Raw genomic sequence first — 22,402 nt, forward strand, 5'->3', positions numbered from 1 at the left:
AGATTCAATAATGCAGCTAGAACTTTAAATGGACTTCCCAGCGATCCTATCAACAAAAGTGGGAAACACTCAAGATTCAGTGAACTTGACACAACTAAATAAGTGGTAGAAGACAATGTTGCCACAATATCTGTAGTGTTTGTTTACCAATCTGCACTTTTGCTTCTTCCATTGTTTTATTGTATTCCTCTGTTTTCAAAACCAATAAAGATAATTTATACTGAAAATCAAACCATAGTCACTGGATGCACGGCTTAAAATGAAACCAATACAGTACTTAAGATGCATACGTATCCAATAGATGTCCTGAGTAAAGGAAAAAAAATCACAAGGAATGTTTTTATCAAACAGGATCAAGTAAAAGTAATAAATAGTAAACTCCACAGCTAATAGAATATGTCCCTCTGTGTATGGAGAATTACAGTCATTGCTTCCGAGAGTACATTGGCAAGTAGAGACATAAGTTGGAGGGAGCTGCTGAAGAAAGCTTATGCAGCCTATCAGCGAGTCGGACAATGATGTTTCTGTATGGACCAAGGGAGATATTTCTGTTCACTATGAAGGGATGTCGTCCATCAGCTTTCAGATGACAAGGGAGGCACAAGGACAGCGAGGCTAGTGAAAGCCTTTTACTGCTTGTCTACCAGTGAGGCCATATATAGTTGGAATCACTGATCTACAGGGATGGAGGCAATATGAGATGGACTGGAGGCACAACAACATCATTAGGGCTGGTAAGCTCCACTACAGGCGGCAAGTCAGAGCTGTGAGAGCTGTAGCTCTGGAGCCATGCAGCCAACCCATTTAATGTCCAAGCCACTCCAAGGATATCTATTTTATAGCTTAGATCAACGGTTTCCAAACTGTGTGCCTGCAAAGCTCTTGCAGGGGTGCCACAGGTGGATGGCCCAGAACCAAATCAAATTATTTATGGTCAAAATGATAGGCAATACCAGTGCTAGTGGCTGCCAATCAAAACATAGAGGTAGGCACAATTACTTAAATGTAATATTTATTTTCCATATTTATCAATAACAAACTTCTATCCTAGGGGTGCCATGAAAAAAATGCTGATACTCTAGGGCACCTTGATTCAAGAAAGTTTAGGAACCACTGGCTTAGACTGAGGTTACATTTATGCAGACAGTCAGGGTTCACAAACATCCTGACACTCCATCATCCTTCTTGCACTTCCTCTCATTTCTCTTTGTACGTCTTCCCTTTACCTCCTCCTGTCTCTGCCTACCCTTTTCTTATGTTCCTGTCTTCCTCGCCCTTTTGCTTGTGCTCCTGTCTCTTCTACGCTACCATTCTCCTCAAGTCCCCTCCCCTTTGTGTTACCTGCCATTCTCCTCCTAATCTCACATTTTCTGTTCCTCTCCCACACATCGTATGCTGAGCATAGGCTCACTTGAACAAATCAAATTGTATGTAGTCTGCTAAGTGGCCGGTTTATACTTCATACAAAACCTTTAATGTGTATGGAAATTCAGCAGTTTTATTGTAAAATGTTTAGTTTTTTTCAAATATAAAAAGTTCAGTCACATACATACAATAAACATCATAACATCTTAGTTTTTAAAAAAACAAACGCGTCTTTAAGAAGTAGTTTTTACCTAGCACTATATACCAGTGACGTGCGGTGAGGTGAGGCAGAGCCTCTCCTGTCATACTAACATATAAGCCAGAGTTTTATTATATAAAGTATGTGAAAAATGCAAAGAATATATTAGAAATATCTTCTTTGTATTATTCTAATACTTTTTATAGTCAATACTCTGAAGTAAAAAGTCTATGGCAGGGGAAGCACTGCCTATCTTTTCCACACATCTCTGATCAAACCTCACCAAATATCCAGCAATATATACTGCTGCACCTGCGTATAATGCCCACATAAACCTTTTGGCTCATATATTGTATGCAAATCTGGTTCTGGTACTAGCCAATACCTCCTGAGCCATTTACCCCACCGCACCTTGCATATACAAGCAGCACCATTGTTTGACAGAGTAGATGTAGAAAACATTACGGTTTTGTCTGTACAGTTGTGTGATCTATTAGATAGATAGATAGATAGATAGATAGATAGATAGATAGATAGATAGATAGATAGATACTATGACACATACAGTAATACTACCCAATTTTATAGTCAGGAGAGGGTATGAGGGAAAGGAGTAACTCGAAAAGGGAACGGTGTGGCAGAACCTTGAGAAGAGAAGGGAAAAAAAGTCAGACAGAGAAGACAGAAGAAAGAGAACCAGATAGGTGGAAAGCAATCTAAAGGATGAGGAATCTCATACTAACTCATATGGAGAGGAAGTGTTTTGAGAAGTGAGCCAGGGGCCCCAAATCTTATCAAAGGATTAAGAGGAATTTTTAAGCATACTGGTCATGTATTTCATACGTTGTCAATACAAAGTAATGGTTACCTGCTCTTTGCTTCATACATAGGTGGTTCCATGACAGATTTAAGAAGATTTGGGAACTCTGTAATGTACGTTTGGAAAAATGATCAAGCAATGTTACCAGATTTGTAAGGCTATGGTCACACATAGCGGCTAAGCAGGTCCCGCTGCATGAGACCCGCTTGGCCGGGAGGGGGGGTTTTGTGTGCAAACGGATCCTGTTCTGCAGTATCCCGCAGAACAGGATCCGGCCAGTGACACGCAGGATTTCAATGGAACACAGTGCGGCACAGCCACACTGTGTAAACACATACATTGAAATGTATGTGTTCTCATTGAAATGCATAGGTGCCCATCTGCAGTCTCCTTGCGGCCAAGCGGGACCCGCTTGTCCGCTATGTGTGGCCATAGCCTACGTCTAACATACCCGTTCATACTGCTGAAATTGGCATCGTTATTTAATCTTGCTTTTGAGCCCTGTACTATTTTACATAATTTGAAAATCTAAACTGTTGGTTAAAAAAAACATATGACATTCCTTTTCTGCAGCAGTCACAAGGTACTGTTTTTATAGGCGCCATTCAGCACACATATTGAATGGTTTCGGATCTCTGGTGCCCCCCTCAATCAATCCAATTGGTCCATTTTCACCGGGGGGAAACTTCAGGTTGAACTTCTGTAGAAAGCTGACAAAAAAAATGAAGATCTCGGTCTTTGCTAGAGCCTCACCGATACACGACCTTTTACCTGTCATCAATAAAAGGCAATGTTATAAACAGACACAGTGCTCATAAAAATCCAACATAAACCTTTTGTCTAAAGAAGTTCTTGTGCCAGGTATAACAGCTTGTGTATATATTCTTCAAAGAAGCATAGCATTTTCAATAAATAGACTCCGGATAGATGGTTTAGTAGAGGTTACAAAAAAATGAATATGGATGTGTCACAGGAGGAATGCATTCAGTATCCCGGTTGACGGCATACCGGTGCCGGGATCCCGACACCTACTCTCCCTCTTGGGGTGTCAACAACACCTCTGGAGGGAGATTAAATAGCGTGGTGTGCTTATCACGCCACCATGCCCGCCGCGAGTACGCAAGGGGCTCTTTTGCGCTCACCCCGCTGCCGACATTCTGGCGCCCGACATCCCGTGGCCGGGAATCTGACCGCCGAGATGACGGACACCGGTATATAAATACCAACCCCTGTGTGTAGTCTGTGTAGCAGAATACTTACATAATCAGTGTATTGACAGTATATAGGAAGAATGAAGTAAATAAATCATTTATTAGATTAACCTAATAAGCGGAAGAGAGGTGGAAGAGCTATTTGTTTCTCGTGTTGTACAACTATGGTCAATTAAGATCTAACAGTGCATGAGTTTTAGGAGTGTAGAGGAAAGTAATCAGGAGCATTACACTGCTCCTGTGACGGGTTGGTATATACAGTCAGTACACTGATTATTTAAGTATTCTCCTACACAGATTACACACAGTGATAGTTCACCAAGGACCAACAAACCGAGGAATTACTGCATCTTTCTATCGTTCACCTGACCATTATATCCTCTCTATCACACACACTATGTGCTTTCTTCTTTTATTTCCCACTGAGACTACTTGGGTTCCCATTCTGAGGATCCATCTTTCCTACAGGGGAATCATCATTAATCACTGGCTACATAATGCCATTATCCACACTCTCTTCTCAACAGCGTGAGGAACTGACAGGAGTCAGCTAGAGAGAAGTTCTTCATTCTCTATACTTTCTATTCTCTTAGCTCTGGTTTCTTTCTTTTTTTTTGTCATTTTTTTATTATAGCTTTTGCTTATTAGAACCAGTATTTTTTTTCCATATACTGTATATATATCTCATAATAAGAATTTTTAACTAAATCACCTTCTTATGTTTTTCTTAAAAGTTTATAAGGGTCCATATTTATAAGCTTATTTTTACCAGTGTTCAGTGATCCCTATTAAGCATCTTATTGGAGGTACAGTATGGGCTCCATGCAACAGAGTATCACTATCTCAACCACACCGATGGACATAGGATTATAAATAAATGTCCAATGTCTAATATAGCCATGTAAAAGGTGAGTCTCATTCCACATGGTTATTGAGAACATCCATTATTTAAGATCAGTGAGCACTATTGGTTCTATGGGGTATATTTACTAAAGGTTTATTTTTATCAATTTCCATCAATATCCAATCAACTGAAATTAATCTTAATCAATGTTGGGCATCCAGGGCTAAAACACAAATCTGTTAGTAAATGTGTGTTCCATCCCTGAAAGCCCAAAATTGATTAAGATAAATTTTAATAGATCTGAAATCAATGGAAATCAATTAAAATTAACTTTTAGTAAATATACCCTTATATATGTCAATTTCCTTTGTCATGATATATACACCAGGAATTTAACCTGAGGACATCTAACTCAGGGCAAAAATGTGACTTGACATCATGATATCACAATGAGGGGACGGGACTAAAGATGCTCAGAGCATCATTAGGATGCTTCAGGAGACTCCTTGCCAGGACCAGAATGAAGCTGAGCATCCTGTTCTAGTTACCCTGCATGCCATATGCATGTGCCATAGTGTAGCAGAGGTGCTGCGCCCTGTACTAACCAATCAGCTCCATGGCAGTTAGGAGCTGATTGGCTGGTACTTTATCACCGTGCAATTTATCACTCTCCAAGGCTTGATAAATCTGGGCCTTAATGTTAGAACAAAAGCACAAAGCTTTTATTAGCTTTCTTTTTCAGGGTATTCGCATAAGAGCTGTAAGACCTTATACCTGCTGGCCTCATATATGTGCATTGTACTAATGTATTTTAATGCTAGTACAACAAAGGGAGACCTGGAAATGGAAACCACTGACCTATGCCCACTAGTAAAGTTTACTACATTCTGGAATGTTACAGTTTTCCAAATGCTGCAAGGCTTCAACACAGGGCCGTAACTACGTGTGTGCCAAGTGGGTTTGGCACACAGCGCAGTTGCCCTGAGGGCGCACGGCCAGCAGCATATAATGAGTCAAATTGACTCATTACATGCCGCCTGTTCTGTGCTGTGCGCCGCCGCGTTGTGGAGAAGAGAGCAGCGCCGGGCAGGTGAGAAGGAGGAGGAGGGAGGGGGACTGGAGCCGCAGCATCGCTATTTCATTGGTAGTAAGCGCCGCTGCAGCAGCCCCCTCTCCTTCCGTATTGGCTGCCTGGCGCTGCTGTGGATGCTGTGATGTGGTTCCTCCAGCCCAGCATCCACAGCAGCGCCAGGCAGCCAATACGGAAGAAGAGGGGACTGCTGCAGCGGCGCTTACTACCAATTACATGCAGCTCCAGTCCCCCTCCCTCCTCCTCCTTCTCACCTGCCTGCACCGAGGAAGCTGCACGAGGAGCCTGTCAGCGGGGAGATGGTAAGTATCTCTCTCTCTCTCTCTCTCTCTCTCGGACACCGTCTGCCATAATGTGTAAAAAGGGGGCCTGGCTGACGCCATGTGTAAAAAGGGGGCCTGGCTGCTGCAATGTGTAAAAAGGGGGACTGGCTGCCGCAATGTGTAAAAAGGGGGACTGGCTGCCGCAATGTGTAAAAAGGGGGACTGGCTGCCGCAATGTGTAAAAAGGGGGACGCTGGCTGCTGCAATGTGTATAAAGGGGGACACCATCTGCCGTAATGTGTAAAAAGGGGGACGCTGTCTGCCGTAATGTATAAAAGGGTCTCTACCTGGTGTAGTGGCGCTACTGTGCAGCGTAATTTGAATAATGGAGACTACTGTGCACCGTAGTATGAATTGCTATTATTTTGTGGCCACGCCCCTTCCCCATAAAGCCACGCCCCTATATGTTTTTTGCGCGCCTACGGAGCGCTCTGCCCCTATCTTACATGTAGGGGGGGGGGTGCCAATGTCGTTTCTTGCACACAGCGTTAAAATGCCTAGTTACGGCACTGCTTCAACATACAAAGATTTCTCTGGTATTTGATTTTTGCATTGTACCCAACTTTAGAGAGATGTCACATAAAGGTATCTCTGTATGGGCTATGGCACTGCCTAGCAACAGCCAACTCATACCAGGATATGCAGTATACAGATGTAGAACCTTATGTTTCTTTGTAGTGTGGGCAAAATTTGGAGGTAGAATTGCCTCTGCTAGTCATGTGTACTCCACTGGCTGCCCAGCTTGTTTGGCAGCACAGCCAAGAAACCCAAAGAGAGGTGTTGTTGCTGGGCAAATGTTTTACATTATTAGGGATTTAATATTAAATGGCCATTGCTTTATACTTTGTAGGGGCCGTTTTACATAAAATAATATTCTTCTCTCAGTGTATGAAGTACAATTTGCACTGTTAGAGCCAACATTTTTATATACAATTCTGCTTTCTTTCACATTAAAGCTTTATAGCAAGGATTCTAAGGTCTAATTACAACTGTAGTATGTGTGAGTAAAAGTGTCAATCAAGTTATATAAAGCCCCTTTGATATGGGTACAAGTTTAACTTTGGGAATTGTTAGTAATAGTGAATTAATAGTCTCAGCAGTAAAACCTGTGTCAGAAGATTCAGAAACTGGCCTCTGCACTCCCAATAAACAGGGGAAACACATCCCCATTTTCAGTAACGCTGCCTGGCCCCACCCTCTCCCCACACCCAAACATTCCCTAGCCTGTCAGTCAGGCTGCGGCTTAGGGGGCATGTGCAGTCCATCAACCATCAAAGTTGCATGTAAAACATTGGATTTGAGTACAACACTGAATCAAGGTCATACTGTAGATAGCTGGAACATCAGTTAGTGGGTTGACACATAGGCAAACGCAGGGGGGGGGGGGGTTCTGGTTGCCTGGAATCCCCCCTCCTCTTGGCAAGTGGCACAAATTCAAACAATAGCAATGGTATATAATTTGAAGGTAGCAGCCAGGAAGAAGAGACAGGAGCCTTTCCATGAGGTGGGAGAATGTGTGCTTAGAAAGTGCACTTCTGTCTACTACTGGTTCTATTATGTTTGTTTGTTTGTTTGTTTGTTTGTTTGTTTGTTTGTTTGTTTATTTAGTATGGCATGTTTAACCTTTTTCTGACCACTTATCTTATTTATATTGTTTAAATATGTTTGATACTGCCTATACTATAGACAATCTATAGCGTTAAATATTAATACTGTATTCCATAGAGTATCAAATGTATAAAAAGTACCAATGCTCAGGGTCATTACTAGGTTCTTCTACCGCTACCCCAGACTCCTGCACTTGCTCCGCAGAGTGGGAGATTATGGATAGCATTTGGAAACCCCCCTCTAGAAATCCTGCGTTTGCCACTGTTGACAGGCCCACTAACTGATGTTCCAGCTACCTATGAGCCTGATTCAGTGTTGTACTCAAATCCATATATACGTAGCTCCTCTCCTTATTGTGAACTACTTCTAAAAAATGATCTAAATGAATCAACTCTTCCAGATGTGCACTGTACCTGTGTAATTATCTCACAGGATGATGGGCCAGCTTCAACATTACACTAAATTTAATCTCCTTGTTGTACTTAATAGCTACTGAGCCAATGAATAACGGTTTCATAATATTGCTCTAATACAGTATAACGCTAATGGTAATTAATATAACATTAACATCATTATTCCCCACTCACAGGAGATACCAGCAGGAAATAAAGTAGATCTATATAAATATATTTTATTATAGTATTTATGTTTTAAATCAAAAACTGCAGTTATGCCATACTAATATATATAAACAAATGAAGGGTTTTGTTCTTACCTGCTCCAAATGGTATGTGAGCTTCATTTTTTACAAACTTGCCATTCTCATCAAGGAAATGGTTGGGGTTGAATTGATCCGGTTTATCCCAGTATTTTTTGTCATACAGAGCAGAATGTAAAAATGTAATGATCTGGGTGTCCTGAAAATATTAAGAAAAATGGGTCATATAGTGTTTGTGATCAACAACCATTATCCATGGCAGGTTAATTCTGATTCCTCAACCTCTTCACCATTACTGAAACCTATCTCTCTCCTCGTCTAACACCACTTTCCCTGCTGCTCTCTCTATTGGGGTGCCCTCTCTCACTCTAACACCACTTCTCATGGTGACCAACAAGGTAAAGTGATTGCAGTTCTTCTCTCCCCTGCAGACCTTTTTGCTTCCCTGAACATTCCCTCTCCTTTTCCTTCTTTGAGGTCAACTGTAGTTGCCTCTTCTTCCCCATTCACCTTCCTGTCCCAGGAATCTACTGACCCCTGGTCATTCCTCCAAGTTCCTAGATACCTTTGCAGCCTGGCTTCCCTCCTTGTCCGCTGATATTCCATCTCTTATCCTGGACGACTTTAATATTCCAATGCATAATTACATGGATGCCGCTGCTTCCTAGCTGAAAATCATTTTTTTCAGTTTTGTTTTATATCTTGCGCTAAAAGTTAATGTGATTTTAATATACTTGACAAAGTTTTTGGTCAGGATTAGTTTCCTAGAAGTCTCAATTTCCTGACCTACCCATATATATCATCAATGTGTGCAACCAAGAACCAGTGACCCTGGTAAGTAGGAACAATGGGCCTAATTCAGACCTGACCGTAGCAGCAAATTTGTTAGCAGATGGGCAAAACCATGTACACTGAGGGGGGGGGGGGAGGGGCAGATATAACATTTGCAGAGAGAGTTAGATTTGGGCGGGTTATATTGTTTCTGTGCAGGGTACATACTGGCTAGTTTATTTTTACACTGCAATTTATATTTCAGTTTGAACACACCCCATACAAATCTAACTCTCTCTGTCGCATGTCATATCTGCCCCCCCCCCCCCCCCCCCCCCCCCCCCCCTGCAGTGCACATGGTCTTGCCCCTTAGCTAACAAATTAGCTGCTAACATCAGGCCTGAATCAGGCCCTATGTGTATGTCGGTTGCAACTAATGTCTTGTCAGAGATATATCATTGCTAAAATGGGAAGGAGCACACAATAAAATTTCACATACAGGATTGCCAATTTCTTTTAATCCCCCCCACTAAAGAGAAACATTGGTTTTCCCTGGTACACCAAATATTTAAATTATTCCTGTGCTACTGTAGTGCAGTGCCTCTGTAATGCCGTGTCTTAGTGTCTTACCTTTGGTATAGTGTAGCCTTTAAATTTGATGTCATTTAAGGCGGCATGAGGTAGACCATTGGGGACAATGCTTGCATATCTCTGCACCTCGTGGATCACTGCATCAGTGTAAGGCATAGAGACGCGGTGCTCCAGGGAAGGACATTTCTCAGAGCCAATAACATCATCTATCTCAGCCTGAACTTTCTCTGCAGAAAAAATATCACTTCTTAATAAATTAGTTTGCTGCGGTACCTGATAGATTGCTAGAGAACACCCACCCACATGTCCTAGAATACTGTTGTGCTTTTAACATCATATTTTTTCCTTTCTTAAGATTCATTATTTCTTTATTCTAGCGTGGTTTTACAATAAAAATGTTTACTGACCAATTATTTATTTATTACAGTTAATTTATGGCTTCAAGTTTTGAGAATTTATGTTTAACTAATATAACTCAGAGATAGACATAAGTTAGCTTTCAACCTTCAATATAATAAAAGTGAACAACCTTTTCATTTTTTTTTTTACTAATTATTAATATAGCATTGTATAATCAAATAATTGTATGATACCCCTTTCCGACAGAGAAAAGAACCCGGTAATTTCCCGGACTCGGGAAGGGCCGACCCGGGATTTTTTTCTGTCTGAAAGGGTCAACCCGAGACTGAATTCCTGGGACTTCAACCCAGGTTTCTACCTGGGTTTTTCCCGGATCGTACACGGGTTGCCGGCTGTCTGAAAGGGTCCGACCCAGTATTTTAGAAACGGGTCGCAGTTAACATCGCTTATTGGCTGAGCTGGCGGGGCACTAGCGATTGGCTGAGCGACAGGATCTCTCTGATTGGCTGAGAAGGCGTGGCACTGGCGTCTGAGGTCACAATTGTGCTGCAGGGGAGATGGAAAGAGACAGCATGGCGCACTGAAAGGAGAAAGAGATAAGGGAGCTGTTTTCTATTAGAGCGGAGGAGGAGATCCGGAAGCAGATCACTGGGTCAGTGAAGGACACCACAGTGTACACCAACATTGCCAAGATACTTACCTCAAGGGGCACTAAGCGTAATGCTATGAGCAGTCACCACCCACTTTTCATGATCTTATCTCTGTGTGCCATATAAACAGTCCATTTCTTATGACACACAAGTCTATTGCAGGGCTGACATGGGTTCTGTCTGAAAGGGGTCGACCCGGGAATAATCCGGGTTAAATGTGCTGTGTGAAAGGGGGTGTTATGATTCTGATACTCAGGTCAGGGGTGATCTTATACGGTAGGACCTGAATACCAGAACGTAATGCTGGGAAAGGGGAATGGAAAGGGAATAGCCCCTGGCACCCTATCTCCGTTGTCTCGCCCGTGCTGTCAGTACACTCTTGCGAGACTATGGTTGCTTGGGCCCATGGCAGCCGCGTTTGAAGGGCGGATTACGTCTGCCAAACTCCAATGCCCCCTCAGGTCTTAATGAGAGACAAAGAGTGAACCGAGACAGGGTGATAACAAGGGGCCTTCTAACTGAACAACAAAGCCAGGGGCTACTAACAAAGCTGAAACTAAAGTATGTGTGGATTTCCGCCAGGGAAAAGAACAACAAAATACTCCACTTGTCCACTCTCCTACACGGCACCGCCGAGTACCGGAGAGGACTGTGGAAGCGGATACCTCCGCAAATGCTCCAATAACAGAAAATAATATAAAGCGGTTTAGGCCGCAACTCGCGGCGGAGCCGCCACTCACGAAACCAAGCAAGATCCTCTATCGACTGCCACAGGTAAACGAGGACCAGAAGAACTCCTTAGGATAAGACGGCTACACCAGGACTCAGGAACTCAGAGAACTGGAAAGACCGGGCACAGCAGACCAGGAACAGACGTTCACCAAACATGAGCAGCATGCAGGAAGCTATCACCGGCGTCTGTGTGAGGCACTGAGGAGGCTTAAAACCGGGTACCCTCTAATCAGAGTCCAGAGCCTAATTACCCAAAATGTCGTGCAGCTGCCTTGCTACGGACCGCTGCGCCTAACAGTACCCCCCCCCCCCTTGAGGAGGGGTTAAAGAATCCCTAAAGCCAGGTTTCCGAGGAAATTCCTGAAAAAATAATCTCTTGAGTCTAGGGGCATGTAGATCCCCATCCAGGACCCAAGACCTTTCCTCCGGACCATAGCCCTTCCAGTGAACCAAAAAATATAGTCGGCCCCGAGAAACTTTTGAATCTAAAACCTTCTCAACCAAGAACTCCTGTTGCCCCTGAACATCCACTGGAGATCTACCCTGGGAGGTCTTCCGAGGAAATCTCCTGGAAGAAACATATTGTTTCAACAGGGAACAGTGGAAAGTATTTCCAATTCTGAGAGATCTTGGCAAGCGTAGCCGAAAAGCAACTGGGTTGACCTTCTTAATGATAAGAAACGGTCCAATAAATTTGGGTCCCAGTCTAGCCGAGGGTTGTCGGAGCTTGATGTTGCGAGTTGACAACCATACCTTATCTCCCACCTTAAAAGTGCAAGGACGTCGGAGCCTATCAGAAAATTTATTTTCTCGGAAGGCAGCTTTTCTGAGGGCAAGGTGCACTTTTCTCCAAATTGCTCTGAGGTGGGAGGTTAAGGTCAACGAGGAAACTGGAGAATGATGGAAAAAAGAGTTGGCTCTAGGATGAAAACCAAAGACTGAAAAGAATGGGGACTCCTTGGTGGAGGAATGACAAGAGTTATTATAAGCAAATTCGGCCAAAGGAAGAAACTCGGACCAATCATTCTGGAGTTTGGCCGAATACAAGCGTAAGTATTGTTTTAATGACTGGTTGACTCGTTCGGTTTGCCCATTAGACTGTGGATGGTAACCAGATGTTAAGGACAGTCTCATCTTCGATGATGCACAAAAACGTTTCCAGAATCGTGCAATGAATTGCGGACCCCGATCAGAGACAATATCAGTGGGCAGACCATGGAGCCTGAACACATGGCGAAGGAACAAAACTGCCAACCCTTGAGCAGAGCGTAATCGGGGAAGAGCAATGAAATGAGCCATTTTACTAAAACGGTCCACCACCACCCAAATGACTCGAAATCCGGCTGAAAGGGGAAGGTCTACCACAAAATCCATGGAAATATGAGACCATGGCCTGAGAGGAACGGCTAAAGGCATGAGTTGCCCAATAGGCAACGAACGAGGGACCTTATGCTGTGCACAAACCTGACAGGAATGGACAAATTCCTTAACGTCTTTAGAAAGACTAGGCCACCACACTGAGTGAGAGACTAACTTCTAGGTCTTAGTGATACCTGGATGCCCCGAGACTTTGTTGTCATGAAACTCAGTTAAAACAGTGCCACTCAAAAATTCAGGGACAAAAAGACGACCAGCAGGAGTTAGCCTAGGAGCTTGGTGTTGAAGCTGGTTTAACTGAGTAAATAAATCCTGTGTGAGACCTGCCCGGATGACTGAAGATTGAACTATGGGGGTAGTAACAGGATTGCTATTGTGAACCGGAAGAAAGCAACGTGACAGGGCATCAGCTTTCGTATTCTTGGAACCAGGCCTGAAGGTGATAATAAACCTGAAACGAGTAAAGAACAATGCCCAACGTGCCTGCCGAGCATTAAGCCGTTTAGCTGACTCAATATATTGCAGGTTCTTATGGGCAGTAAATACAGTAATAGTATGCCTAGCTCCCTCCAGCCAATGCCTCCACTCCTCGAAAGCCCATTTTACTGCCAGTAATTCCCGATTACCAACGTCATAGTTGGATTCTGCGGAGGAGAATTTCCTGGACATAAAGGCACAAGGATGTAGTTCCAGAGACTCCGGATCTTCCTGAGAAAGGATGGCCCCCACTCCAACCTCTGAGGCATCAACCTCCACAATAAAGGGAAGCTCCGGATTAGGATGTCTGAGGACAGGAGCCGAGACAAAGGCCTGCTTCAAGGCCCGGAAGGCAAACTCAGCTTCAGGCGACCAATTGGAAGGATCCGCTCCTTTTTTAGTCAAAGCTACGATGGGAGCGACCAGGTCAGAAAAAGTATGAATGAACCGCCTATAATAATTTGCAAACCCTAAAAAGCGCTGAATTGCTTTTAAATTAGTGGGTTGCGCCCAATTAAGAATGGCCTGGAGTTTTTTCGGTTCCATGCAAAATCCCTGGGGAGAAATAACGTACCCCAAGAAAGACACTTCTGTGATGTGAAAATCACACTTCTCAAGCTTAGCATATAAATGATTCTCTCGTAGCTTTTGAAGAACCAGACGCACCTGGGTAACATGTTGTTCTATAGACTCAGAGTATATCAAAATGTCGTCTAAATAAACGACCACGAACTTCCCAAGGAAGTCACGGAGAACATCGTTGATGAGGTCTTGAAAAACCGCCGGAGCATTTGACAGGCCAAACGGCATCACCAGGTATTCATAGTGACCCGACTGAGTGCTGAATGCCGTCTTCCACTCATCCCCAGATTTTATTCGGATGAGGTTGTAAGCTCCCCTCAGATCGATTTTTGAAAAGATCACGGCGGAGCGTAACTGATCAAAAAGCACTGAAATCAATGGCAAAGGATAGGTGTTCTTCACAGAGATTTTATTTAGAGCCCTAAAGTCAATGCATGGTCTAAGCGACCCATCTTTTTTCTCAACAAAGAAAAACCCCGCACTCAACGGAGATTTTGAAGGCCTAATAAAGCCTTTCTTAAGGCTTTCCTGAATGTAATTATTCATGGCCGTGGTTTCTGGTCCAGACAGGGCATATAATCTCCCCTTAGGTAAAGTGGCACCTGGTACTAACTCGATTGCACAGTCATAGGACCGATGGGGAGGCAGAATGTCCGCATTGCCTTTGGAGAACACATCGGCAAAATCCTGATATTCCACAGGAATAAGTTCTGAGACGACTGCCGCAACCCGGACTGGATGAGAAATACATTCCTTAACACAAAAAGGACTCCATTGGGAAATTTCCCCAGACCGCCAATCAATGGTGGGATTATGAAAGGCAAGCCAAGGGTGACCCAAAACTACAGGGACTGCCGGACAATGTGTAAGGTAGAATTCTATATCTTCTGAATGTAAGGCCCCTACTGTAAGTAATACTGGAGGTGTGCGGTGAGTAATTATCCCATTGGAAAGCGGACCCCCATCTAACCCGTGCATGGTGATACGTCTATCCAAGGGAATCTGTGGAATGCCTAAGGCCTTAGCCCAAGCTAAGTCCATAAAATTTCCTGCAGCTCCACTGTCGACGAAGGCCGACACTAATGAACCGAGGCTGCCAAAGGAAATTTTAACAGGAACTAATAAAGAGTCATTTGAGGAGATAAGCTGCAGACCCAAGTGAACCCCCTCACAATTCACTTGGTCAGAGCGTTTCCCGACTTGTTCGGGCAGTTGCGAGCAATATGTCCCTTACCACCACAGTACAAACAGAGACCAGAATTTAATCTTCTGGTTCTTTCCTCTGGGGACAGCCGGGAGAGACCCATCTGCATGGGCTCCTCGACGTCCTCAGGAAAGGTATAAACACTAGGACTAGGCCTAAAAGTTGTTCCTCTTTCAGCCCTCCGCTCTCGGAGACGACGATCTATTTTAATTGCAAGCTCCATGAGTTTGTCGAGAGTCTCAGGAGCGGGGTACTGAAGGAGACTGTCTTTAATAAGTTCTGACAAACCGAGACGAAACTGACTGCGCAGGGCCGGGTCATTCCAGCCACAGTCATTCGACCAACGGCGGAATTCGGTACAATACACCTCTGCTGGATTTTTACCTTGTTTAAGAGCACGCAGGTGACTCTCAGCTGACGCCTCTCTATCAGGGTCATCATACAACAGGCCTAACGATTTAAAAAAGGCGTCTACTGATAACAAAGCAGGATCTTCCGTTCTTAACCCAAACGCCCAGGTCTGTGGATCACCCTGGAGCAATGACATAACAATCCCAACCCGCTGAGACTCAGTACCAGAGGACTTAGGCCTTAAACAAAAATAAAGCTTACAAGCTTCCTTAAAATTAAAAAAATCTTTTCGGTTACCCGAAAAACGGTCGGGTAAATGCATCTTTGGTTCTAGGACTACACTCGGGGAGGCTCGCAAAAGATCTTCCTGTGATCTCACCCGAAGAGAAAGGTCCTGAACCATCTGAGTTAGTTCTTGAATTTGGTTAACCAAAAGCTGACCGGGATTTGGTCCTAACCCTGCCGGATTCATGAAGCCGGATTTTACTCTCACCAAAACAGAATGGGAAAAAATAAAAACCCCTTTTTTTTTTTTTTTTAAGTTTTGGGCCGGTGATAATGTTATGATTCTGATACTCAGGTCAGGGGTGATCTTATACGGTAGGACCTGAATACCAGAACGTAGTGCTGGGAAAGGGGAATGGAAAGGGAATAGCCCCTGGCACCCTATCTCCGTTGTCTCGCCCGTGCTGTCAGTACACTCTTGCGAGACTATGGTTGCTTGGGCCCATGGCAGCCGCGTTTGAAGGGCGGATTACGTCTGCCCAACTCCGATGCCCCCTCAGGTCTTAATGAGAGACAAAGAGTGAACCGAGACAGGGTGATAACAAGGGGCCCTCTAACTGAACAACAAAGCCAGGGGCTACTAACAAAGCTGAAACTAAAGTATGCGCGGATTTCCGCCAGGGAAAAGAACAACAAAATACTCCACTTGTCCACTCTCCTACACGGCACCGCCGAGTACCGGAGAGGACTGTGGAAGCGGATACCTCCGCAAATGCTCCAATAACAGAAAACAATATAAAGCGGTTTAGGCCGCAACTCGCGGCGGAGCCGCCACTCACGAAACCAAGCAAGATCCTCTATCGACTGCCACAGGTAAACGAGGACCAGAAGAACTCCTTAGGATAAGACGGCTACACCAGGACTCAGGAACTCAGAGAACTGGAAAGACCGGGCACAGCAGACCAGGAACAGACGTTCACCAAACATGAGCAGCATGCAGGAAGCTATCACCGGCGTCTGTGTGAGGCACTGAGGAGGCTTAAAACCGGGAACCCTCCAATCGGAGTCCAGAGCCTAATTACCCAAAATGTCGTGCAGCTGCCTTGCTGCACGACCAGAGAACATGTGTAGTGCATATTAATTAAACACCAGCAACGGGGAACGCGGTCCGCCTGTGGCGTCCCCGTTGCTATGGACCCGGCGGCTCGACACGCACGCGTCCTGGCGTTGCAAGGGACCCGGCGGCTCAGCGCCCACGGCGACCCTAGCGTTGCTAGGGACCCGGCGGCTCAGCGCGCACGGCGTCCCTAGCGTTGCCAGGCGCCGTGCAGAAAGGGGAGAAGGTGCAGCGGCCGGCTACGGACCGCTGCGCCTAACAGTGGGTTAGAAACTGTAACCCAGGTTTTTCCCGGTTTCACAAAACTGAGATAAAAACGGGATTTTAAGATTTTTATGTCTGAAAGTGGTATGATATAATAAACGTTTTGTGAGCATGTGCTTCCCCTCTGTATAATACCCATTTCACACTGCACAAATAACCCGGTATCAACCCAGCATATTGCTGGGTCGGCGTGCGGTGTGAAAGCGCCATAGTTGAAATCCCAGGTCACCTGACCCGATAATTCAACCCGGGAATAAAGCAGTGTTATTCCCGGGTAGAATACCGGGTCAGAGGCAGCGTAAACGGGCTCCCGTGACCCGTTCACTACAACAGGGAGAGGCGGCGCGGAGATGATTTCATCTCCCAGCGCCGCCGCTGCCAGCTCCGCCCCGCTGCTATGGCAACCCGCCCGACATATTGCCAGGTCAGGGAAGCCAACAGTAGCGTCCAATGCCGGATCCCACCCCGGAAGTATCTGTTTCCAATTTCCGGATGGGATCCAGCATTGGCAGTGTGAAATGGGTATAAGAAAGCACAATAAATGCAGATTGTTCATATCAGTCACGTAATGATGTGAGATCATAGTGGTGGGCTAGCTGCAAGTTTTCAAATGCTTCACATACTACACTGACAGTAGTCCTCTATGAACTAGTGTTTACAGTATCTGCAGACACCCCATCTCCAACTACTGTACCTAGGCTACTCAAGCATTGATACTCAGCTCCTAGGTCTGTGGGTTTCCTATTTCAGGCCCCACAACCTCCTTTTACCATCCCCCTTGTCTTTGCCCCTATCCATAATCTCAATATTCTATTTTTTATTTGCCAAATATAAATTCACCAGAATCAAAACTCAAAGTGAAACTTTGAAACTATTTAATTTATAAAGTTGAATGCAATTGCAGCAGGTATTTTATTCCAGAAACTTAGTCCTGTTGTTTCTAATTGCATTAATTCCCTTGACTTTCAGTAACTAGGGAACATTTCTGGTATGTATGCACTTTTCGGGATTCTGAGCAGCAGATTGTATAGATCAGTGGTTCCCAAACTTTTTTAAATCACGGCGCCCTAGAGTTTTTAGAATTTTATTCACTGCATCCCTTGTCCGATAGTCTCTTCTTGATAAATTTAGAAGGAAATATTAAATTAAATTAATTTTGTTTATACTGTATGTCATCCTTAGGTTAAGGTTGTGTGGCTTCTGTTCCATATATCTTATGACTGACAAGAGAACAGCACTGACCATAAATACTTTGAATTGGTCCTGAACCACCAACCCAGGGCACCCCTGCAAGAGCCCCACGGCACCCCAGGGTGCCACTGCACACACTTTGAGAACCACTGGTATAGACACTGAAACCATTAGTTTAATGTACTGTATGGTGAGGTCTACTCTGATAACTAGTATCATCTGCAAATTATAGAATAGATAAGAGAACAGTCATCCCATACTTTTACTAGTGATACCAAAGAATTCCTTACTCTGGATTTCTGGATATTCCATCATAAATTTAATGGCCCAGCGAATGGTGGAGGATGTTGTCCCAGTGCCAGCGATGAACAGATTGAAGGTGGTCATTGTCAGGCTCTCCATGGTAAAATGTGAACCTGGGTTATCAGCCTCCTAAAGACAATATTCAACATCATTTACAAAGAATTAAGGTTCAAAAAGGGTTGAGATTGCCTAAAGGATAAAAAAAGGGGCAGACTAGATGGGCCAAGTGTTTCTTATCTGCCGTCAAATTCTATGTTTGTATGTTTCTATCATTTACACAATTGGCCAAATGGCATAAATATGCAGGTTTCGAAACTGACATTGGGGGTTGTATAAGTTTAAAGAACCGGAGTGTTTTTTCAGTTAGTTGGCTGTCACATTTAAAGCAGCAATTAGTTATAAGAGAAAAACCTGCTGAATGAATGCCATCTGCTGCTGACCTGGTGAATAAAACAGTGTCACCTTAGTTTACACCGCCAGGTTCGGCACACTTAAAGACCCAAAGGGAATAGAGGAATCTGACAGAGATCCCTCTTCACACTCCGATAGATCCATTGGAAAGACCCTGCTTATGCCATCAGAAAATGTGTTAGCTGTTGGAAACAAGCTTGATAAATAGCACAATTACAACATTCCCATACAGTGACAGGGGAAGAAGGTGTTTTCTGCCATGAATGCAAGAGAGATCTCAGATATATCCTGCATTAGAGACTTATTAAATAGGAAACAAAATTATGCAGAATCTGTTTCCTAATGATTATTGGTGGCCGCAAAGCTGATAAATAGGGACTTAATGGTTTAATTAGCATCGACTATAGAAAAGATACTCTATCGACACATATATATATTTTGTATACAGATGTTTTTAAGGATCATAGCAACTAAGGGCAGTATCCAGTCTGCTGCGGTGATTTACCACAACTAATGGATTCACTTAGGGCTATCCAATTAGTATGCGCTTGCAAAGCATAATCTGCAATAACCAGCACTCAGAGCCGCAATAACACATGGGTCCAGATAATTATCCCAGATCCCATGAGTTATCACCCAAAAACTGGTAATTTTACGGCAGAGAAAATGGGCTATAATTGGGTAGCCCAATAATGACCATCGGGCTAAGATCACAATTATAGCCAATTTATTTTGGACAAAAAAGTAGTGCATTCAATTGGATACCCCCCTAATGAATTAATTTAAAAAGGCAGTGCTTTTACTAGACATTTCTGGCTAATAAAAGCATTGCCCTTTTAAATATTATTCATAAACAATACCAAAAGCGCTGGGTTGTGCAACCTGACGCTTTGTAAATATGTGGTCTATATACTAAGCCTTGTAGAGATATAAAATAGACAGAGATAAAGTCCCAGCCAATCAGCTCCTAACTGCCATGTTACAGGCTACGGGGGCATTCAATTAAGTGCCTTTTTTCAACTGGTCGAAAAAATGGCACTTATTCGACAGAGGGTATTCAATTGCGGCCATTTTCGCCATTTTTTTTTATCCATTTTCACCCATGCCATTTCACTATTTTTTTTGTCGAAACGGCATGGGCGAAAATTGCACCATAAATGGGCAGAAATGTCTGCGAATTCTCTAAAACACAGCTGCGAATTCGCTGATACACGTGATTTTTGCCAGTGCCGGAATTTTTGACCAGTTGAAAAAACGGCATGGGCATTGAATAGGTCGAATGTAAATTCGACCTAAAAACAGGCAAAAAGTGGAATACCCCCCTGTGTTTGAAAACTTACAGTTAGGAGCTGGTTGGCTGGTATTTTATCTCTGTACACTGTATCTCTCTCAAGGCTCAGTAAATAGACCCCTAAACACCTAATTCTTTTAAATAAATCAGACTAGGTTTACTGTAGGTAGATTTTAGAAAGCTAGGGAGATAGTTTATGCATTGAGATGTAAATTAATTTCTTATAAATGTTAGGCATCTGAAGTCAGGAGCTTTGTATTTAGCCAGCTGTGTTTATGAATCTGTTATAAAATACAATTTCCATAGTATTATGTATAATCACCCACCTCACAAAAAAATATTACCTCATTTATTTTATTTAAGAAACAGTCTACAAAGTCTCGTGGACAATTGGAGTCACAGGAGAGTACGTGATTCTCGATGAGACCTCTCAGGAATGACTGCAACATGGAACCATTCAGGAAAATCTTGTTATGCTCTCCCGGGAGCCATCTCAGGATTTCAGGGAAAGCGTTGTACATCTGCAGCATTAGAACACACCACCATCATTTACTTACACAATACTCAACAAATCAAGACTAAAATAAAGCAATGATTGCCACATAAAGTTACTCTGTCTATAAAGAATAAAATAGGTATTTAGTTAATTTATTCTTTAAAACAATGGACCTGATTCACAGTCGGACGCAGAAATGGCCGCAGCTATGTCTGCAGTTGCAGCTGCAACTTTCTGCATATGCTGCTGCAAAGCCCTTCCCTGGTGTGCTTGTACATCGTGTGTCCAAATATGCAAGAACTGAGATGCCTGCTGTCAGCAATTGGAGATGCTGAAATACCACTTGGTATCGGTCACTCTGTCAAAACCTGCATCAGCTCTTTGGCAGGTGCAGTCTCTCTATCTTAGTATTGCCTCCTATGTAAGAGGATCAGCCTCCTTCTACACAACTACTTTCGGCAACACATCTACAACACTCCTATAGGATACAGCATCTACATGACTCTTTTTAGCAACCACCCTGTTACCTCCCAATCACTGTCCAAGAACACCGCTTACATTTCTGCTACTGACCATCCATTCCTACACTGCGACTCTGTACATACATAATCGGGACTCATACACAGTGCAACTCAGAGGAATGTGTGGTGCAAAACAGAGAGAGGGAACACATGGAGAAAGCCAAATAGTAAAATACCATTTTAGTACAGTATTATGAGTGAATTAGGTGAAGAACATGAATTTAACCCTATCCAAAAAAAGCTATATATTTTTAATTTTTTTAAATAATTTCATAAACATCGGAATATCGATCGTGACCATCGGAACATCGGTAACATCGTGACCATCGGAACTTCATTTTTTAGAGCCCGTGCAGCTGCCAGGTACACATGGGGGGGGGGGGGGGGGGGGGGGGGGGGCTTGGGGGCGATGATTTACACTTACCAGCGGCTGCTATTTTCTGCAGCCACTGGGGGTGGGGGATCCTGCTGTGCTAACCGATCAGCAGTGATCGGCAGCACGGTAACACTGGGGTCTTGGTGCTGGGAGGCAGAGGGACCTTTCAGTACCTCTGACAGCAGCAGTGGAGGGAAGTTTCTCTTCCCTGCCGCTGCTAACACTGTGTATCTGACTGGTCACATCCTGTGCGACCAAGTCAGATAGAGCACTTGCTGGCATTGTCGCATCTAAAGCAACCATGCCAGGCAAGTGGTTAAGTAGTTGTCAGATGTAACATGTGCAGAGAGAGTTAGATTTGGGTGGGGTGTGTTCAAACTGAAATCTAAATTTCAGTGTAGAAATATAGCAACCAGTATTTACCCTGCACAGAAACAATATAATCCACCCAATTTTAAATCTCTCTGCTACATCTGCCCCACCTGCAGTGCAACATGGTTTTGCCCAATTGCTAGCCTTTTAAGTTTGCTAACAACTCTGAAAACTTTTTATTCCGACTGTGTATGTGTAACGATCACACTACACACACGCCAAAGTACCTTAGCAATACTGCTAGCAGTCAGAGCCGGATTAAGACCATGGGGGGCCCGGGGTACTTAAGACAGTGGGGCCCCTATTCAAAGGGGGTAGGGGGGGGGTGTATATATATATATATATATACACACACACACACACCACACATATATATATATATATTCACACACATATATATATATATATACATACACCCACACATGTGTATGTATATATATATATATATATATTATATACACACACATATTTATATATACACACATATATATATATATACGATATATATATATATTATATACACACACATTTATATATACACATATATATATATACATACATATATATACATTATATATATATATATATATATGTATATTAAAACCAAGTACATAATGTAAAT

The 22,402-nt window shown here is 43.5% G+C and overlaps 1 protein-coding gene across 1 annotated transcript in view; it reads right to left on the minus strand.

Moving 5' to 3' along the window:
• Window positions 1–894: 894 nt before the first annotated feature.
• LOC135056180 (cytochrome P450 2F2-like) overlaps window positions 895–22,402 on the minus strand; it is a 64,604-nt gene continuing 43,096 nt past the window's right edge. The window contains exons 5-9 of the mRNA XM_063961028.1: window positions 20,360–20,536; window positions 18,301–18,442; window positions 9,520–9,707; window positions 8,176–8,317; window positions 895–3,155 (exon numbers count right to left, since the gene is read on the minus strand). Of these exons, the coding sequence (XP_063817098.1) occupies window positions 2,977–3,155; window positions 8,176–8,317; window positions 9,520–9,707; window positions 18,301–18,442; window positions 20,360–20,536 (828 nt within the window). The 3' untranslated portion in view covers window positions 895–2,976. The remainder of the gene's footprint in view (window positions 3,156–8,175; window positions 8,318–9,519; window positions 9,708–18,300; window positions 18,443–20,359; window positions 20,537–22,402) is intronic.

Source organism: Pseudophryne corroboree, chromosome 3 (genome assembly GCF_028390025.1).
Source record: "Pseudophryne corroboree isolate aPseCor3 chromosome 3, aPseCor3.hap2, whole genome shotgun sequence".
Lineage (NCBI taxonomy): Eukaryota > Metazoa > Chordata > Amphibia > Anura > Myobatrachidae > Pseudophryne > Pseudophryne corroboree.